Source organism: Bubalus kerabau, chromosome 9, assembly GCF_029407905.1.
Source record: "Bubalus kerabau isolate K-KA32 ecotype Philippines breed swamp buffalo chromosome 9, PCC_UOA_SB_1v2, whole genome shotgun sequence".
NCBI classification, from domain to species: domain Eukaryota; kingdom Metazoa; phylum Chordata; class Mammalia; order Artiodactyla; family Bovidae; genus Bubalus; species Bubalus kerabau.
Window position 1 is genome coordinate 98,099,675 of NC_073632.1, and position 14,641 is coordinate 98,114,315.

The 14,641-nt window shown below is 41.9% G+C and overlaps 1 protein-coding gene across 2 annotated transcripts; it reads right to left on the reverse strand.

Moving 5' to 3' along the window:
- Positions 1-2,735: 2,735 nt before the first annotated feature.
- On the reverse strand, positions 2,736-13,887 carry FBXO5 (F-box protein 5). Of its 2 annotated transcripts, XM_055536013.1 has the most exons (5): positions 13,755-13,887; positions 7,231-7,948; positions 5,299-5,389; positions 4,350-4,532; positions 2,736-3,646 (listed from the first exon to the last, which is right to left on the reverse strand). In XM_055536013.1, exons 1-5 carry the CDS (start codon positions 13,855-13,857, stop codon positions 3,395-3,397), a joined length of 1,347 nt encoding a protein of 448 aa, XP_055391988.1. In that variant the 5' UTR covers positions 13,858-13,887; the 3' UTR covers positions 2,736-3,394. The 2 variants fall into 2 exon arrangements, with proteins under 2 accessions (XP_055391988.1, XP_055391989.1); XM_055536014.1 differs by lacking the exon at positions 4,350-4,532.
- Between the last annotated feature and the right edge of the window lie 754 nt (positions 13,888-14,641).

Here is a 14,641-nt window from a genome sequence, read left to right on the forward strand (position 1 = left end):
AATTGAACTGGGGTCTCCTGCATTGCATGGACATGGAACAACAGACTGGTTCGAAATAGGAAAAGGAGTATGTCAAGGCTGTATATTGTCACCCTGCTTATTTAACTTATATGCAGAGTACATCATGAGAAATGCTGGGCTGGAAGAAGCACAAGCTGGAATCAAGATTGCCAGGAGAAATATCAATCACCTCAAATATGCAGATGACACCACCCTTATGGCAGAAAATGAAGAGGAACTAAAAAGCCTCTTGATGAAAGTGAAAGAGGAGAGTGAAAAAGTTGGCTTAAAGCTCAACATTCAGAAAACTAAGATCATGGCATCTGGTCCCATCACTTCATGGCAAATAGATGGGGAAACAGTGGAAACAGTGTCAGACTTTATTTTTCTGGGCTCCAAAATCACTGCAGATGGTGACTGCAGCCATGAAATTAAAAGACGCTTACTCCTTGGAAGGAAAGTTATGACCAACATAGACATTATACTAAAAAGCAGACATTACTTTGCCAACAAAGGTCCGTCTAGTCAAGGCTATGGTTTTTCCAGTGGTCACGTATGGATGTGAGTTGGACTGTGAAGAAGGCTGAGTGCCGAAGAACTGATGCTTTTTAAGTGTGGTGTTGGAGAAGACTCTTGAGAGTCCCTTGGACTGCAAGGAGATCCAACCAGTCCATTCTAAAGGAGATCAGTCCTGGGTGTTCTTTGGAAGGACTGATGCTAAAGCTGAAACTTCAATTCTTTGGCCACCTCATGCGAAGAGTTGACTCATTGGAAGACTCTGATGCTGGGAGGGATTGGGGGAAGGAGAAGGGGATGACAGAGGATGAGATGGCTGGATGGCATCACCAACTTGATGGACTTGAGTTTGAGTGAACTCTGGGAGTTGGTGATGGACAGGGAGGCCTGGCGTGCTGCAATTCATGGGGTCGCCAAGAGTCGGACACGACTGAGCGACTGAGCTGAACTGAACTCCTGCATTGCAGCCAGATTCTTTACCAGCTGAGCTACCAGGGAAGCCCCTCTAGATATTTGCCAAGAGAAATTAAAGAATACAACTTGCAAAGACTTGTATATAAATGATTTTAACACCTTCATTTCTGGTAGCAAAAAAATGGGTGAAAAATCCAAACATCCAACTACCAGGGTGAACATACATATAAACAAACTGGCATATCCAACAGTGTATTTCTTATTAAGAGAAAGGATGAATTACTGTGCACATAAAATGGATGAAACTCAAAAGTAACATTCATTGAAAGTAGTCACATAGTACAAAGTGATTTCATTTATAGAAAATTCTAGAAAAGACAAAGGAATCTACAGTGACAGATCACTGATTGCCTGGGGACTAACAGGAGGGATTACAAATGGGCAGGAAAAAATGATAATATTCATTACCTTCATCTGGCAAGTGATGGCTTCATGCATGTGTGTCAAATTACATACTTTAATGCTTTTGTTTGTTGAAAGTTCCTTTAAGAAAACCATTGTTAATTTCATTGGAGATTTTATTCCATTAGAAAGACACACCCATTTAAGATAATCCATTTAAGATAAATCCTCTATCTTGGTTTCCTGCTGAGATCAAGGGCAAAGCCCTTAAGCCTCTAAGAAGCCCATCGATTGAGATGAATCAAGGTAATCTGAATCAAAAACACTGGTCATAGCAAACACCACCCTCCTCCAACAACACAAGAGACAAACTAAACATGGACATCACCAGACGGTCAATACCAAATTACATTCTTTGCAGCAGATGGAGCTCTACACACTAGGCAAAAATAATAGCTGGAGCTGACTGTGGCTCAGATCATGAGTTTCTTACTGCAAAATTCAGACTTCAATTAGGGAAAACCACTAGACCTGCCTCCTGTGAAACCTGTATGCAGGTCAAGAACAATTAGAACCCGACATTGGAACAACAGACTGGTTCCACATTGCTAAGGTAGTCCGTCAAGGCTGCCTATTGTCACCCTGCTTATTTAACTCATATGCAGAGTACATCATGAGAAATGCCAGGCTGGAGGAAGCACAAGCTGGAATCAAGATTGCCGGGAGAAATATCAGTAACCTCAGATGTGCAGATGACACCATCCTTATGGCAGAAAGAAAACAAAAACTAAAGAGCCTCTTGATAGTGAAAAAGCAATGAATGAATGAATACACCAGAATTTCCCAAAGTGTGTTTTATGATCTTGCTTTGATCCATCTTGAAATGCTTATTTCAAGACCCAATTCCACTACTAAGATACTCGGTGGCAAGAAAATTGAAATTGGAATATGTAATTCTACAAGTTTGAGTAAACTCCAGGAGACAGTAGAGGGCAAAGGATCCTTGCGTGCTGCAGTCCATGGGGTTGGAGTTGGACAGGACTTAGTGACTGATTAGATGATCTTCCCTGGTGGCTCAGACGGTAAAGCATCTGCCTACAGTGCGGGACACCTGGGTTTGACCCCTGATGGGAAGATCCCCTGGAGAAGGAAATGGCAAACCACTCCAGAACTCTTGCCTGGAAAACCCCATGGACAGAGGAGCCTGGTAGGCTACAGTCCATGAGGTCGCAGAGTCGGACACGACTGAGTAACTTCACTTTCACTTTAGTGACTGAACAACAATCTCACAAGGTTCCCATAAGGAGACAAAGACCCACTCAATGCCTTTCCACACGTCAGTCTCCTACAGCTTCTTCAGCTGTTTCTAAGATTTAAATGTTTACCTACATAAAAGACTCATATTCTTTATCAAGCTTGTAACAATTTTATTCATAATAGGAAAAAAATTACATATATATACAAAAGACATGTATTTTCTTACTGACATAAAAAACACAGAAATATTTACATATGTACAAAATATTAAAACATTCAAACTTTGCATATAAGGAAAACAAGCAAAATTTTACAAAGGATACTTTTTTGGGAAATACACTCTAAAAAAGAGGTAAAACAAAGGTGACAAAACATTTACATGGAGACACCAGAAGCTGATATTTCAATAGATATTATTAATTTGGTAAAGCAAATAAAATAATCTGTTAATAGATGGTAAAGAAGATTTACTTTTAAGACTGTTTAGGTAAAATGACATGGTCTTCCTTTACCATAAAATGGAATGAATTTTATTTTACCTCTGAATCACAATCATCAGTTTCCCTTTTTTCCTTAAAATATTTATATTTTCTGATTTACATTGAGAATTTTAAATTTTTCACTATTAAATTATAAAATATTTTAATAAGTTGTGTACCCTCTTTTTTCACTGAAGGGAAAAATCCCATGTATTACACTGATTTCAACATAAAATTGAACATCACAATACATTTTTTATTTTAGTTAAAACCTAACATTTTTCTAACTAGCCTTCATGATCAATCTCAATTGATGTAATAAGCAATCATAATCGTCGTAAATTCTTCTTGCTTTTCTTAGTACCAGGCACAGGACCCATTTTATAACTGGCTTTTAGGGGCTTGCCATTTGAACAGTCTTCGGTGGTATGATAAGTACACAAACACTTCGTACAATAATCAAATCCACAGCTTTCTCGTTTACAGGTTGCCCGTTGTAAATAGCAATCATATTTTGCAGGTGATTGACAGCGAATACAGGCTTTAAGGCTTTCATTCTTTTTCAAAGTTTTGGCGACCTAGAAAGAAGGAAATCCATACACATATTTTACTAAGAACTGAATGTAATTTAGCTAGTCAAAACAAGGGCACTTTCCCAATACACGTATTAAAGCACCAACACAACTCCTGCCTTTCAGGATCTTACTGCTCAACGTGGGAACAGATCACTGTCAACTGACCCAGTGGTTATTGTGGCATTAAGCTACAAATATGCTCTAGTTCATAAACGCTACTCCCACATCAATGCCACCTTTTCTGTGAAACCAGGAGTTGGTTGCTCTTTTACCTCTAGCTTTTCTTTAAAAAAAACCTTTCACATTATATGGCATTTACCTTTATATAGCTATGAAGGTTACCATGTTTCCCTACCTATGCCTGATAAAATTGACTTTTTGCTTAGCTCTCTCTTCCTCAGTTATCAAAGGCAATAATTGTGAAATGTAGTATTTAAGTTTTAGAAGAAACTTCAAGGTTTCTCCTTATTCTCTTAAGTGTTTCTAAATTAGAGCTCAACACCACTGAACTATCATAAACAATGCCAAATAATATCTATTATTTTTGGCATAGAAAGACACCTCTGTGTACTTTCCTAATTTGATTACTTGAGTCATAAACGGTTTTCTTACTCTAAATCCTTTTATTTATTTATTTATTTTTTTTCTCTAAAACCTTTTAACAATAAATACCTCGTTTCCAATTTATTGATAAACAAAAAATTACCTCAGAGAATTCACTGTGTCGACTGTAAGTAGAATGTTTCTGATCACCTGGATCAGGTAACTTAGTTCGAGCATCTTTTTTGGGGAGAGTCTGGGTTGCTGATTTTTGCACAGATGCTAAAGGGGTTCTGAATAAAACATACTCTCTGGTCGAAGCGTGTGGTGAAAACTTAATGTTTTTTTCCTAATTAAAAAAAAGTTTGAATAGGATTAAAAATTATCCTATATTCTCAATAATCAGAAATTTTTATCATGTTTGTACATGTAAAAAAGGGCAAATGAGAATATAAAGGATTTATTCCTGTATTCAATTTACCTGCATGTGTGTAAGCACAGCCACCCACAACTATTCAAACATTTAAAGCCTAACAACTAAGTTACTGAGAGAAACTACGAATCAGAAACTGTGAGAAAGCAACTTTACATGCTTAATACCCAGCATTTAATACACGATTTATAAAGCACTACCCCCAGAACAAAAGGTCATTCTTCCTACCCACCAGTAGATGGCAATAGTCACATTCAAGTGTCACATCAGTGCTGTGAAGGGATTCAAAACAATCTATTGAGGTAGAAAATTTTTCATTAACACCAGCTTATGGATAAAGAAACTGAACCTGGAGAATTTAAGCAACACTCGACCTTAGTCTGCCAACTCCTAAGTCTGAAATTTTAATCATGTGTTGATCTTTATTCTCAGAAACATCTCCAAAGTTACTAAGTATTTTGCAAAGTGAGTGAATTCCCTTCCTACACTAAAAATTTTCTATATGTAGATAATTTTACTACTTTGTAACAGATAAAATCCCAGCCCCTCTATCTTTGTATTTTCTTTTAATGAGTTATGAATGTAAAGGATTTCCAGATCTGTTATGTTTACTATTTCCCTCTCCCATTTCAAAGGTAGAGAGCACTAGCTGTTATATCTTAAAACAACTGCATAGACTTACAGTAATTCTTTGTATTGCTTTATTATACAATTGCAATGCCACCTTGTCATCTTCCAGAATCTTCTTCCAAGTTGTGCTCACTTTAGACACACTGGAAAAATAAATGATCATAAAGGGAACAATTAAGCACCATGAAGGCTAAGATGAATATATTACAGAAACACAACCAGTGCAAAAAAGAAATTTCTATTAGCAGTGCTTCGTAAACCTGACTATACTTAGAACTGCCTGTGGCATGCGCTTAAGATTTAAGAATGGCCCATGCCTAGTCACTTGGGTTTGGTTGGTCTAAAATGGGGGCCAGGGCTCGAGCTCCCCTCCGCCCCCCACCTTTTAAAAAGTTCACCATCAAGTAATTCTAAGTAGATCTAGGCTTAGGAACCCTAACACTTCATTTTTTCACAATATCCACAAATATCAAATCGGAAACTCCATTGTATATATATAGCTATTTATTAACATTAGACAAATTTCAAACATGTGACACATTGCTACTAGTAGAAATCAATTTAAAAAATCCATTTTGTTAACAAAAATGTTGTGATGTTGATTATCCCTCAAGAAGCTAGTCAATAATAAAAATAAATACTTGTGCCTGTTTTGGTTCAGTTATATTTCATGGGCCAGTGTAAAGTAACAAAGAGTACTCCTGAAATTTTTTCAAAAAGCCAAAAATGAACCAAGGTGGAGGCAATCTAATCCAATACTCTGGATAATCATTTTCTCAATTGTAGTTTAGTTGCCAAGTTGTGTCAACTCTTGCGATCCCATGGACACAACCTGCCAGGTTCCTCTGTCCATGGGATTTCCCAGTCAAGAATACTGGAGTGGGATGGGGAGGGGGGTTCAGGATGGGGGACACATGTATACCCATGGCTAATTCATGTCAATGTATCACAAAAACCACTACAATACTGTAAAGTTAGTAGCCTCCAATTAAAATAAAAAAAAAAAAAAAAGAATACTGGAGTGGGCTACCATTTCCTTCTCCAAATCTTCCCGACCCAGGGACTAAACCTAAGTCTTCTGCATTGGCAGGCGGATTCTTTACCACTGAGCCACTACTGCTGCTGCTGCTAAGTTACTTCATGTCCGACTCTGTGCAACCCCATAGATGACAGCCCACCAGGCTCCCCCGTCCCTGGGATTCTCCAGGCAAGAACACTGGAGTGGGTTGCCATTTCCTTCTCCAGTGCATGAAAGTGAAAAGTGAAAGTGGAGTTGTGCCCGACTCCTAGTGACCCCATGGACTGCAGCCTACCAGGCTCCTCTGTCCACTAGGGAAGCCCTAATTCTCTGTTGCTGCTAAGATGCTTCAGTCGTGCCCGACTCTATGCAACCCCATAGATGGCAGCCCATCAGGCTCCCCGGTCCATGGGATTTTCCAGGCAAGAGTACTGGAGTGGGTTGCCATTGCCTTCTCCAATGGCAATTCTCTGTTACCTCATCCTAAAAGGTTTTCTCTGGTTGGATAAGGAAGAAAGGGCAGTCAGTAAAAGGTTTCTAAGAAATAGTCATAATCAGACCCATTTGTATGCTTCTCCATTTTTATCACTTTTAAACTTGAAAATGGTCTAAAAAGAACAGAAATAATTACTTCATACTTTCAAGCGCGACAAAAATCAAATTCCCATTGGACCTGTACAGCAGACCCCTAGGCTGTTGTTTTTATGGTTATGACCAGAAGATGTAGCTTAGATATGAACAATTTCAGAACCAAAAGAAACAAAGATCCTAACCTAACAGAAATAGCTTTCACTAGCATAATATGAAATTTGAAGTAGCTGGATTAAAAGCATACTTTCATCACCTCAATTAAAACTACAGTGCAAGACTACACTACTATCTTTGCATGAGCTGGTAGCGCTGAGCTACCTAACAAAAATATTTATGGATTATACTAATACATACACTCAGAGCAACAATACTTACTTGATTAAGTCCATCTCACTGAGTTGTGTTAAAATATTTGCTAAGAGATGTTTGAGTCCTCTTCGAAAGAGTTCACTAAGAATATCTACACATTCGAGGCCCATTTTCCTACCAATTATATTCTGTAGTCTAAAATTTCCACTGGATATAAATTCCTTCAGCTTCTCCCAATCTATTTTAGGATTTCGTTTACAATTTTTTTTTAACGTTGAACAAACCACTTTTTCAAAATGAAGAGCTGGCAGTAAGTTTTTGTTGGGATACTGGTCTGGGCTTTGTGTCCGTAGCAGGCAGCACTGTGGACTGTCATTGCAACTTTCCACCAGGGCAAGGCTACTGTCTTCATGTTCACTGAGGCCACTTCGTTGGGAAAATGAAGAGTAGCCACTGTCTTCATAATACCCGCTGTTCTCTAGTTCTTGTATGTTATTGGAACTATCAAGTGTTTGTTGTATGTGTTGATTTTCCTTGTTATGCAATGGCTTGCTTTCAGGTTCAAGTTCTACAATCCTGGGGCTCACAACGGGGGACCCAACAACCGATACCCTGTCGTAGTCTTTAATGCAGTCTTTATAAGAACCTTCCAAATATGCAGTAGTGTAGGAACCTTTTCTTCTACTGTCATCAGGCTTTACTGGTTTAATTCCAGAATGAACATGGTTATAGTTAAAATCACACTTCATTTTGACAGAGAGAGTGGAACTTTCTTCTTTACAACCTACAAAAAGAACATAACATTATGCCCGATGGCAAAATTTCCATGTATCACTACTTCTTTAACTTTGGGATACAGATTTAATCACTTTGCATCCTTTCAGAACTGTGTACTTACCATGAAATTAGCTATGAAATTATCCAAGTATAATGTGAGAAAATATTACTAAAACCTAATAAGTACATATATCTTATTCTTGAGGGAGTACTTCAGTACAGTCTGCTTTTAAATCTGGTGTAACTATACCATTTGGCTTTTAGAGTCGTATCTGAATAGAAAATAGTGACAAAAGGGACTATTTAACCAATAGTCTGTGCTTACAGAATAAGGAAATATGATGCATCAAGAGTAGGGCCTTAGGTAACAGACATCCCTAGAGAAATCAAATACTTCTAGAAATATGGTTAAGATAATGGAAGACGGAATATATAAGGGTTAAAACAGTTTTGATAAAAGTTGCAAAAAACTTATATATTTAAATGTTAGTAATTATTATAACTGACTCATTGGAAAAGACCCTGATGCTAGGAAAGACTGAAGGCAAAAGGAGAAGGGGGCGGCAGAGGATGAGATGGTTACATAGCATCACCAACTCAATGGACAAGAATTTGAGCAGACTCTGGGAATACCTAAGAACAGGGGAGCCTGGTGTGCTACAATCCATGGGGTTGCAAAGAGCTGGACACAACTTAGCGACTAAACAACAATTTTAAGTCTTATAATAATTAATCACAAAATCTATGGGAAGTTTAGAGAAAGGACTAAAGAGCCAATAAATTTAATCATTTGTAAGTTAACCACTGGGAGTTTCCCAGGGGGCATCATGGTAGTGTTTAGAATCTGCCTAAGCGACTAAGCACACAGGCACAAATTAACCACACTAGTGACTTCTGGGGCAGGATGATTTTGCTGGGGGTTGTCCTGTCTGTTGCAGGATGTTTAGTAACTTTTAGCTATCTGATGCCATTAGCAGCCGCTATTCCTCTAGCAGGACAATAAAAAATGTCTCCAGCAACCATTTATTGCCAAATGTTGGGAGTAGGGGGAAGTTGTGGGTGTGTGTGTTAGTCGCTCAGTCGTATCCGACTCTTTGCAACCCCATGGACTGTAGCCCACCAGGCTCCTTTGTCCATGGGATTCTCCAGGCAAGAATACTGGAGTGGGGGAAGTTAGCAGAGGCAAATCTCCCCCATTCTCAGTTAAGAACTGCTGTTTTAAAAGATGATTAGGATTTCTGGCAGGCAATAGTGGCTGGGAAGGAATATAGTAGATGGGTTTAAGAAAACTGTTTAGCATTTTTTAAGGCAGAGTGTATGTGCTTCTAATGTACTCCCCCCCATCTACTGTACTATACCTCCTGCAAACCAATCACAGGTAGGTAACAATTTATCCTGTAAGTAAATATACCTAAGTACAGTCAGTATGTTTAGTCTGTACTAAACATGGTAATCTGTTCATATGGAATTTACTGTTTTTACTTAGAACAGAACTGCTAAGCACTAAAGGACACCTTGTAGATAGAAACTTTCTTTTAATTAAGTTTAAATTAAAAGTTTAGGGACATAAATATTCCCCCAATTAACCCTAACTCTAGAACAAATTATTCTGAGTTGTTCCCTTGTACTCAGAAAAGAGTAAAAAATTCTGATATTTTCATTTTTGCCTCAAGTAAGGAATTAAGTATGATTTAGCTAAGACCACCCAAGTTATCTGAAGATAAAGAAACCACCAACAAAGACATGTTTTATTTTGTCTAGTTCCCTAAAGGGAATGGGCATGTTCAGTCGTGTCACACTTTGTGACCTTATGGACTATATAGCTCACCAGACTCCTCTGTCCATGGAATTCTCCAGGCAAGAATACTGGAGTGGGTTGCCATGCCCTTCTCCTGGGGATCTTCTATGACCCAGGGATAGAGTCCCGTCTTTTTTGTTTCCTGCAAATGGCAGGTAGGCTCTTTACCACTAGTACCACCTGGGAAATCCTAAAGGGAAGAGGCCTGAAACTATATTTCAGAAACTCAATTCTTTTCAAAGGTATTCTTCCTCTGCTGCCTTTACAACTCAGTTACTGAAAGACTATCCTACAGAACCCTGTTCATTCAACATTGTTCTCAAGAGTATGGACAGTTCCTTAAGTTCAGAGCTAATAATGATTCAGCTACTTTATAATTGTTTAGAAGTCAACAATTTCCAACATTTCCAAACATATGTTCAAAACTCTGAGGTAGAATGTGAAGTGAAAGACACTCAGCCCAACGCTCAGTCATGTCCAACTCTTGGTGACCCCATGGACTTCTCCAGGCCAGAATGCTGGAGTGGTAGCCTTTCCCTTCTCCAGGGGATCTCCCCAAACCAGGGATCAAACGCAGGTCTCCCGCATTGCAGGTGGATCCTTTACCAGCTGAGTCATAAGGATCATTAAAAAAGTATATATATATATATAAATCTCACGGTTCGGAGACCTCTTGAATCAGAAAGATGAGGGCTAAGAGTCAATCCTAAAGGAAATCAACCTTGAATATTCATTACAAGGACTGAAGCTGAAGCTCAAATACTTTGGCCACCTGATGTGAACAACAGACTCAAAAGACCCCGATGCTGTGAAAGACTGAAGGCAGAAGAAGGGGACGAAAGAGGATGAAATGGTTGGATGGCATCACTGATTCAGTGGACATGTATTTGAGCAAACTCCAGGAGACAGTGAAGGACAGGGAAGCCTGGCATGCTGCAGTCTATGGGGTCGCAAAGAGCTGGACACAACTGAGCGAATGAGCAATAGAGAGTCTAGCTCTGCCACTTCATTTACCCAATGCCTACTTAGTGACAGAGTCTTGAGAAGGAAAGAAACTAGCCATAGATCTTTTGAAGGTGAAATCCTGGTATCTTGAAAGCCTTGTGAAAATCCAGACAGAGGTGGACCCTGGAAGGAAAAGTGTTGAACTTTCAAGGAAGAGGAAGGCCTGCAGGGCTGTGATTCAGTATATGATAGGGGGATAAGGATTGAAAATTAATGTTGAAGAGGTATAGAATGCTACAGGATTTTTAGGGTAGACTGGTTTTATTCATCGTGTAATAAAGAGCCTCTGAGGGGTTCTAAGTGAGACATCTGGTTAACACTAGGATTTCCCTGTAGCTCAAACAGTAAAGAATCTGCCTGTAATGCAGGAGACTAGGGATCGATTTCTGGGTCGAGAAGATCTCTGGAGAAGGGAATGGCAATCCACTCCAGTATTCTTGCCTGGAGAATTCCATGGTCCCATGGACAGAGGAGCCTGGCAGAATAGTCTGTGAGGTCGCAAAGAGTCAAACATGGCTGTGCAACTAACACACAAACACACAAATAAACAAACAAATGATTGCCAGCTATGGAAAATACTGGATTATCTGAATAGGAAGGTATAGGGTTGGCCAAGAAGTTCATTGGGTTTTTTCAAAAGACACTGTGGAAAAACTTGAAAACTTCTCCTGTGAAAAAATTTGAACAAACTTCTTGGCTAATCCAATACAAGTGAAAGCAGGGAGGGTAGTTGGAAATGCTTATCACAGGAGTCTAGAGTTGGGTACACAACTGCAGGGCAAATAAGGATAACTGAATAGATCTGAGATCTTTTCAGAAAGGTAAAGTCAACAGAGGTTGGTGATACACTGTATTAGATGTGAATACCCTGGGTTTAAATCATGAGCATCTCAGGTGAAAAACAAAAAACTGAGCAAGTTAACTCTTAACGCTTGTTTCCTCATGTATAAAATGCAGGTAAGAAAACCAAACTGGACTAAATGCATGGTAGAGTTTCCATCACATATAGTTTAATAAACAGAATCTATTTTCACTGTGTTATTTTTGTAAGCCAAACCCTTCATATTCTTTATATTTAAATCACGAACATGTTCAAAGTGGCAAAATACATTCTACACAGACTTATGCATTTCAGATTATATTTTTCCCTAGGAATCAAATCCAACTTCAAATGAAAGTCCTGGCTCAGCCTTTTGCCATTTTGTGATCTAGAACATTGAATTGGTCTTTCAATTTCTTTAAAATGGAGATACTATATCCATAATATCTACCTCATGGAGTTGGTAAAGATTCACCATTGCATTTTTAAAACCTCTTATTTACCAACTCAATAGTCCAATCATGAAAAAGTGGTATTAGGTAGTTAACTGTACAAAGTTAACTTCTCTTTAACTTCCCAATGTAGATTTAACATTTCATAGTAAAATATAATACTTATAAAGACTATAGTGCTTAAAGTTAAAAAATCTTTACAGCTATCCCAATGCTAAATAATTAAGTACTACAACCTCCAGTACCTACAAGATAACCAGCATGTGCCCAGTACCAATGAGGCATGGCTAGTCCTTTAAAAGAGCCTCAAGACCTGCTGCCATAAACTGCAAAAATCAGTCATAATCCCCAAGAGAATATTTTAGAAAAGCCTATTTCAGAAATATTTGAACGCAACAGATTTTTACATTTCATTTTCTCAAATTTTCAAATATAGAAAAAAATCTAGGGGACAGCAAATACTCTCGTGAGGGGCAAGGTAGTAGACAACTGGAGTTAAGCAACCAAAAAAATCCCTTCTTAAAGCCACCAATCTCCAGAATTTCAGAGGGTTTTGAGTCAGGGATTTCTAGACTAAGACTTAACCTGTTCAATTATTTTTTGAGTCTTCTAGATTCCTTTTCTAAAGAAAGGAGCGTCTTTCAGTGATTACCAAATATACACCATCAAGTTGTTAACTTCTAAAATTTTTCACAATTTCTAAAGTAAAATGAATGCAGCTGGGTCTTTTTAAGAGACAGCAACAAAGAGGATAAAAGTTAAGCATTCATTTGGGTGCCTTCCATTCCACCCAAGAGCTGGAATAAAAGATTGGGTCTCCAGAAGCACAGGGGGAAAAAAAAAAAAAAACTAATTCTTCACTTCTCAGATCGTCTTCCCAAATTCTTCAAAATCAGCTACATTTGGACAAATTCGGGGTTTCTGCATTAAAAATGCCCTTTTCCCTCCTTCCATTTCAGTCCAGGCCTTGAGACTGAGTCACTCACTGGGTTCAAGGGGGGGAAAAAGGAGAAATTAAACGTTTTTGTTCGGACATCCCCAACAGAGTCTTGGCCCGATGAGAGGGGTCCCTTCATTTGGCGGGGATTGGAGAAGGGGAGACCCTGGAAATCCCGAGGGGTTGAAGGGGTGGCCCTCAGGGCGCGGACCGGCGGAGGAGGCGGGAGATAACAGCGAGCACGATCTCCCGCGCCCGCCAGGAAGACTGAGGTGGCGAAAACCTGGGAGGACTGACTTCCGACCTGAGTGCGGGGCAGGAGTGGAGAAGGGGCGCTGAAGTGAGGGGTCGGGCACCCGGCTGGACCCCGAGGGCCGCTGGCTCGCGGGCCCTGTCAGCGCCGAGACTCAGGGGTGGGGGAGGGGCGGCAGGGGGCATTTGGCGCCCGGGCCCGCGGGGTGGAGGTAGGCAGCCCTGCCCAGGGTGAGGAGGCCCCGACCCGCACCTCCCAGGGGGGCTGGCGCCCCGGCTCGCCGGCACAGCCGGACCCAGGCGCGCCGGCCATCCTGCCCCGGGACCTCTGCTTCCCCTCTACGGCCTCCCCCTTGCCTTCTTCCTCCAGGTCCCGGGGGAACAGCCGTCCGCCCTCCCGAGACCCAGCAAGGGGCCGCACGGCTGGACTCGGGAGGGTGTCGGGTCCAGGTCGTTGTCCACCTCCCCCCACATCCCGCCACCGTCATTCCCCCGCCGGGCACCCCTTCTGGAAGGCGCGCCCCGCTCGCACCCTCTCCTCTCACCCACCGTCCGAGGGGCAAGGGCGCCCGGCGGCTGTCAGGGCGCCGTAGCTGCAGCGGCAGGAACCGGAGAGCGGCCGTAGGGAGCAGCTGCAGGGCCGCCGGCTCATGCCAGGGATAAGAGAGGGGTCGGTCTCAGGTGAGAGGGCTGCGGCCGCAGGAGGAGTGCGATCGGCCAGCTTCTCAGAGCTCTTATCTTCCAAAAGGCGCCAGCTGGTACTTTTAAAATCTTTGAATTTGGTGCCCAAATCCGCACGGCCCAATGGGGCGCGCAGTTCGCACGCGCGATCCAATGGGAGGGCGGCGGGAGGGCGTCCCCTCACTCGCGCCCAATGGGAGGCTGCCGAGGCGGGGCCGAGCTGCCAGGCCCAGCCTCCTTCCTCCCTCTCCAGCTCCGCTCGTCCGGAAAGATGCGGAGGCCGGGGGCGGAGCCGGGGCGGGGCCTCGGAGCGCGGGGAGGCCTCTGCTCGGCCGCACGTGGAGGGCTCCTACCACGCACGCGCGTTCCCGCCACGCTTTCCTGCAGTCTGAGGGACCGGTCTCCGGCGGGTCCTAATTTCATCCTGAAGGCGGCTCCGGCTTGTGTCTGAGCAACTCCGATGGGTGCAGAGCACGGCCGACTTCCTCCGGTCATCTCTCCAGCGGGAGTTTGATGAGCGGCGACTCCTGACTGTTCGAGAATGCAGACTTTCCGGAAGATGAACCCTCCCCCCAGCTCGGCTTAGCCCGCCTCTCTAGGATTTAGGCGCGCTCCTCTCGCCTTCTAGTTTCGCCCCTCCCCCTGCTCAGCGCTTTCGCGCAAGCGCTGGTGGCGGGCGGCCGCCTTGGAGTTGGCGGGTTGGCGCTTGCGCGCTGGGGTCCCCCGCGTTTCTCTCAGGAGGCGGGGGAGGCGGA

Excerpts from the sequence above, each read along its gene's own strand:
- FBXO5 (XM_055536013.1), bottom strand. The coding sequence starts at position 13,857 with ATGAGCCGGCGGCCCTGCAGCTGCTCCCTACGGCCGCTCTCCGGTTCC. Across the intron at positions 5,390-7,230 it reads AGTGAGATGGACTTAATCAA|TGTGTCTAAAGTGAGCACAA; the intron begins GTAAGTATTGTT and ends TTATTTTTCCAG. Across the intron at positions 4,533-5,298 it reads AAGCAATACAAAGAATTACT|GAAAAAAACATTAAGTTTTC; the intron begins GTAAGTCTATGC and ends TTTTTTAATTAG.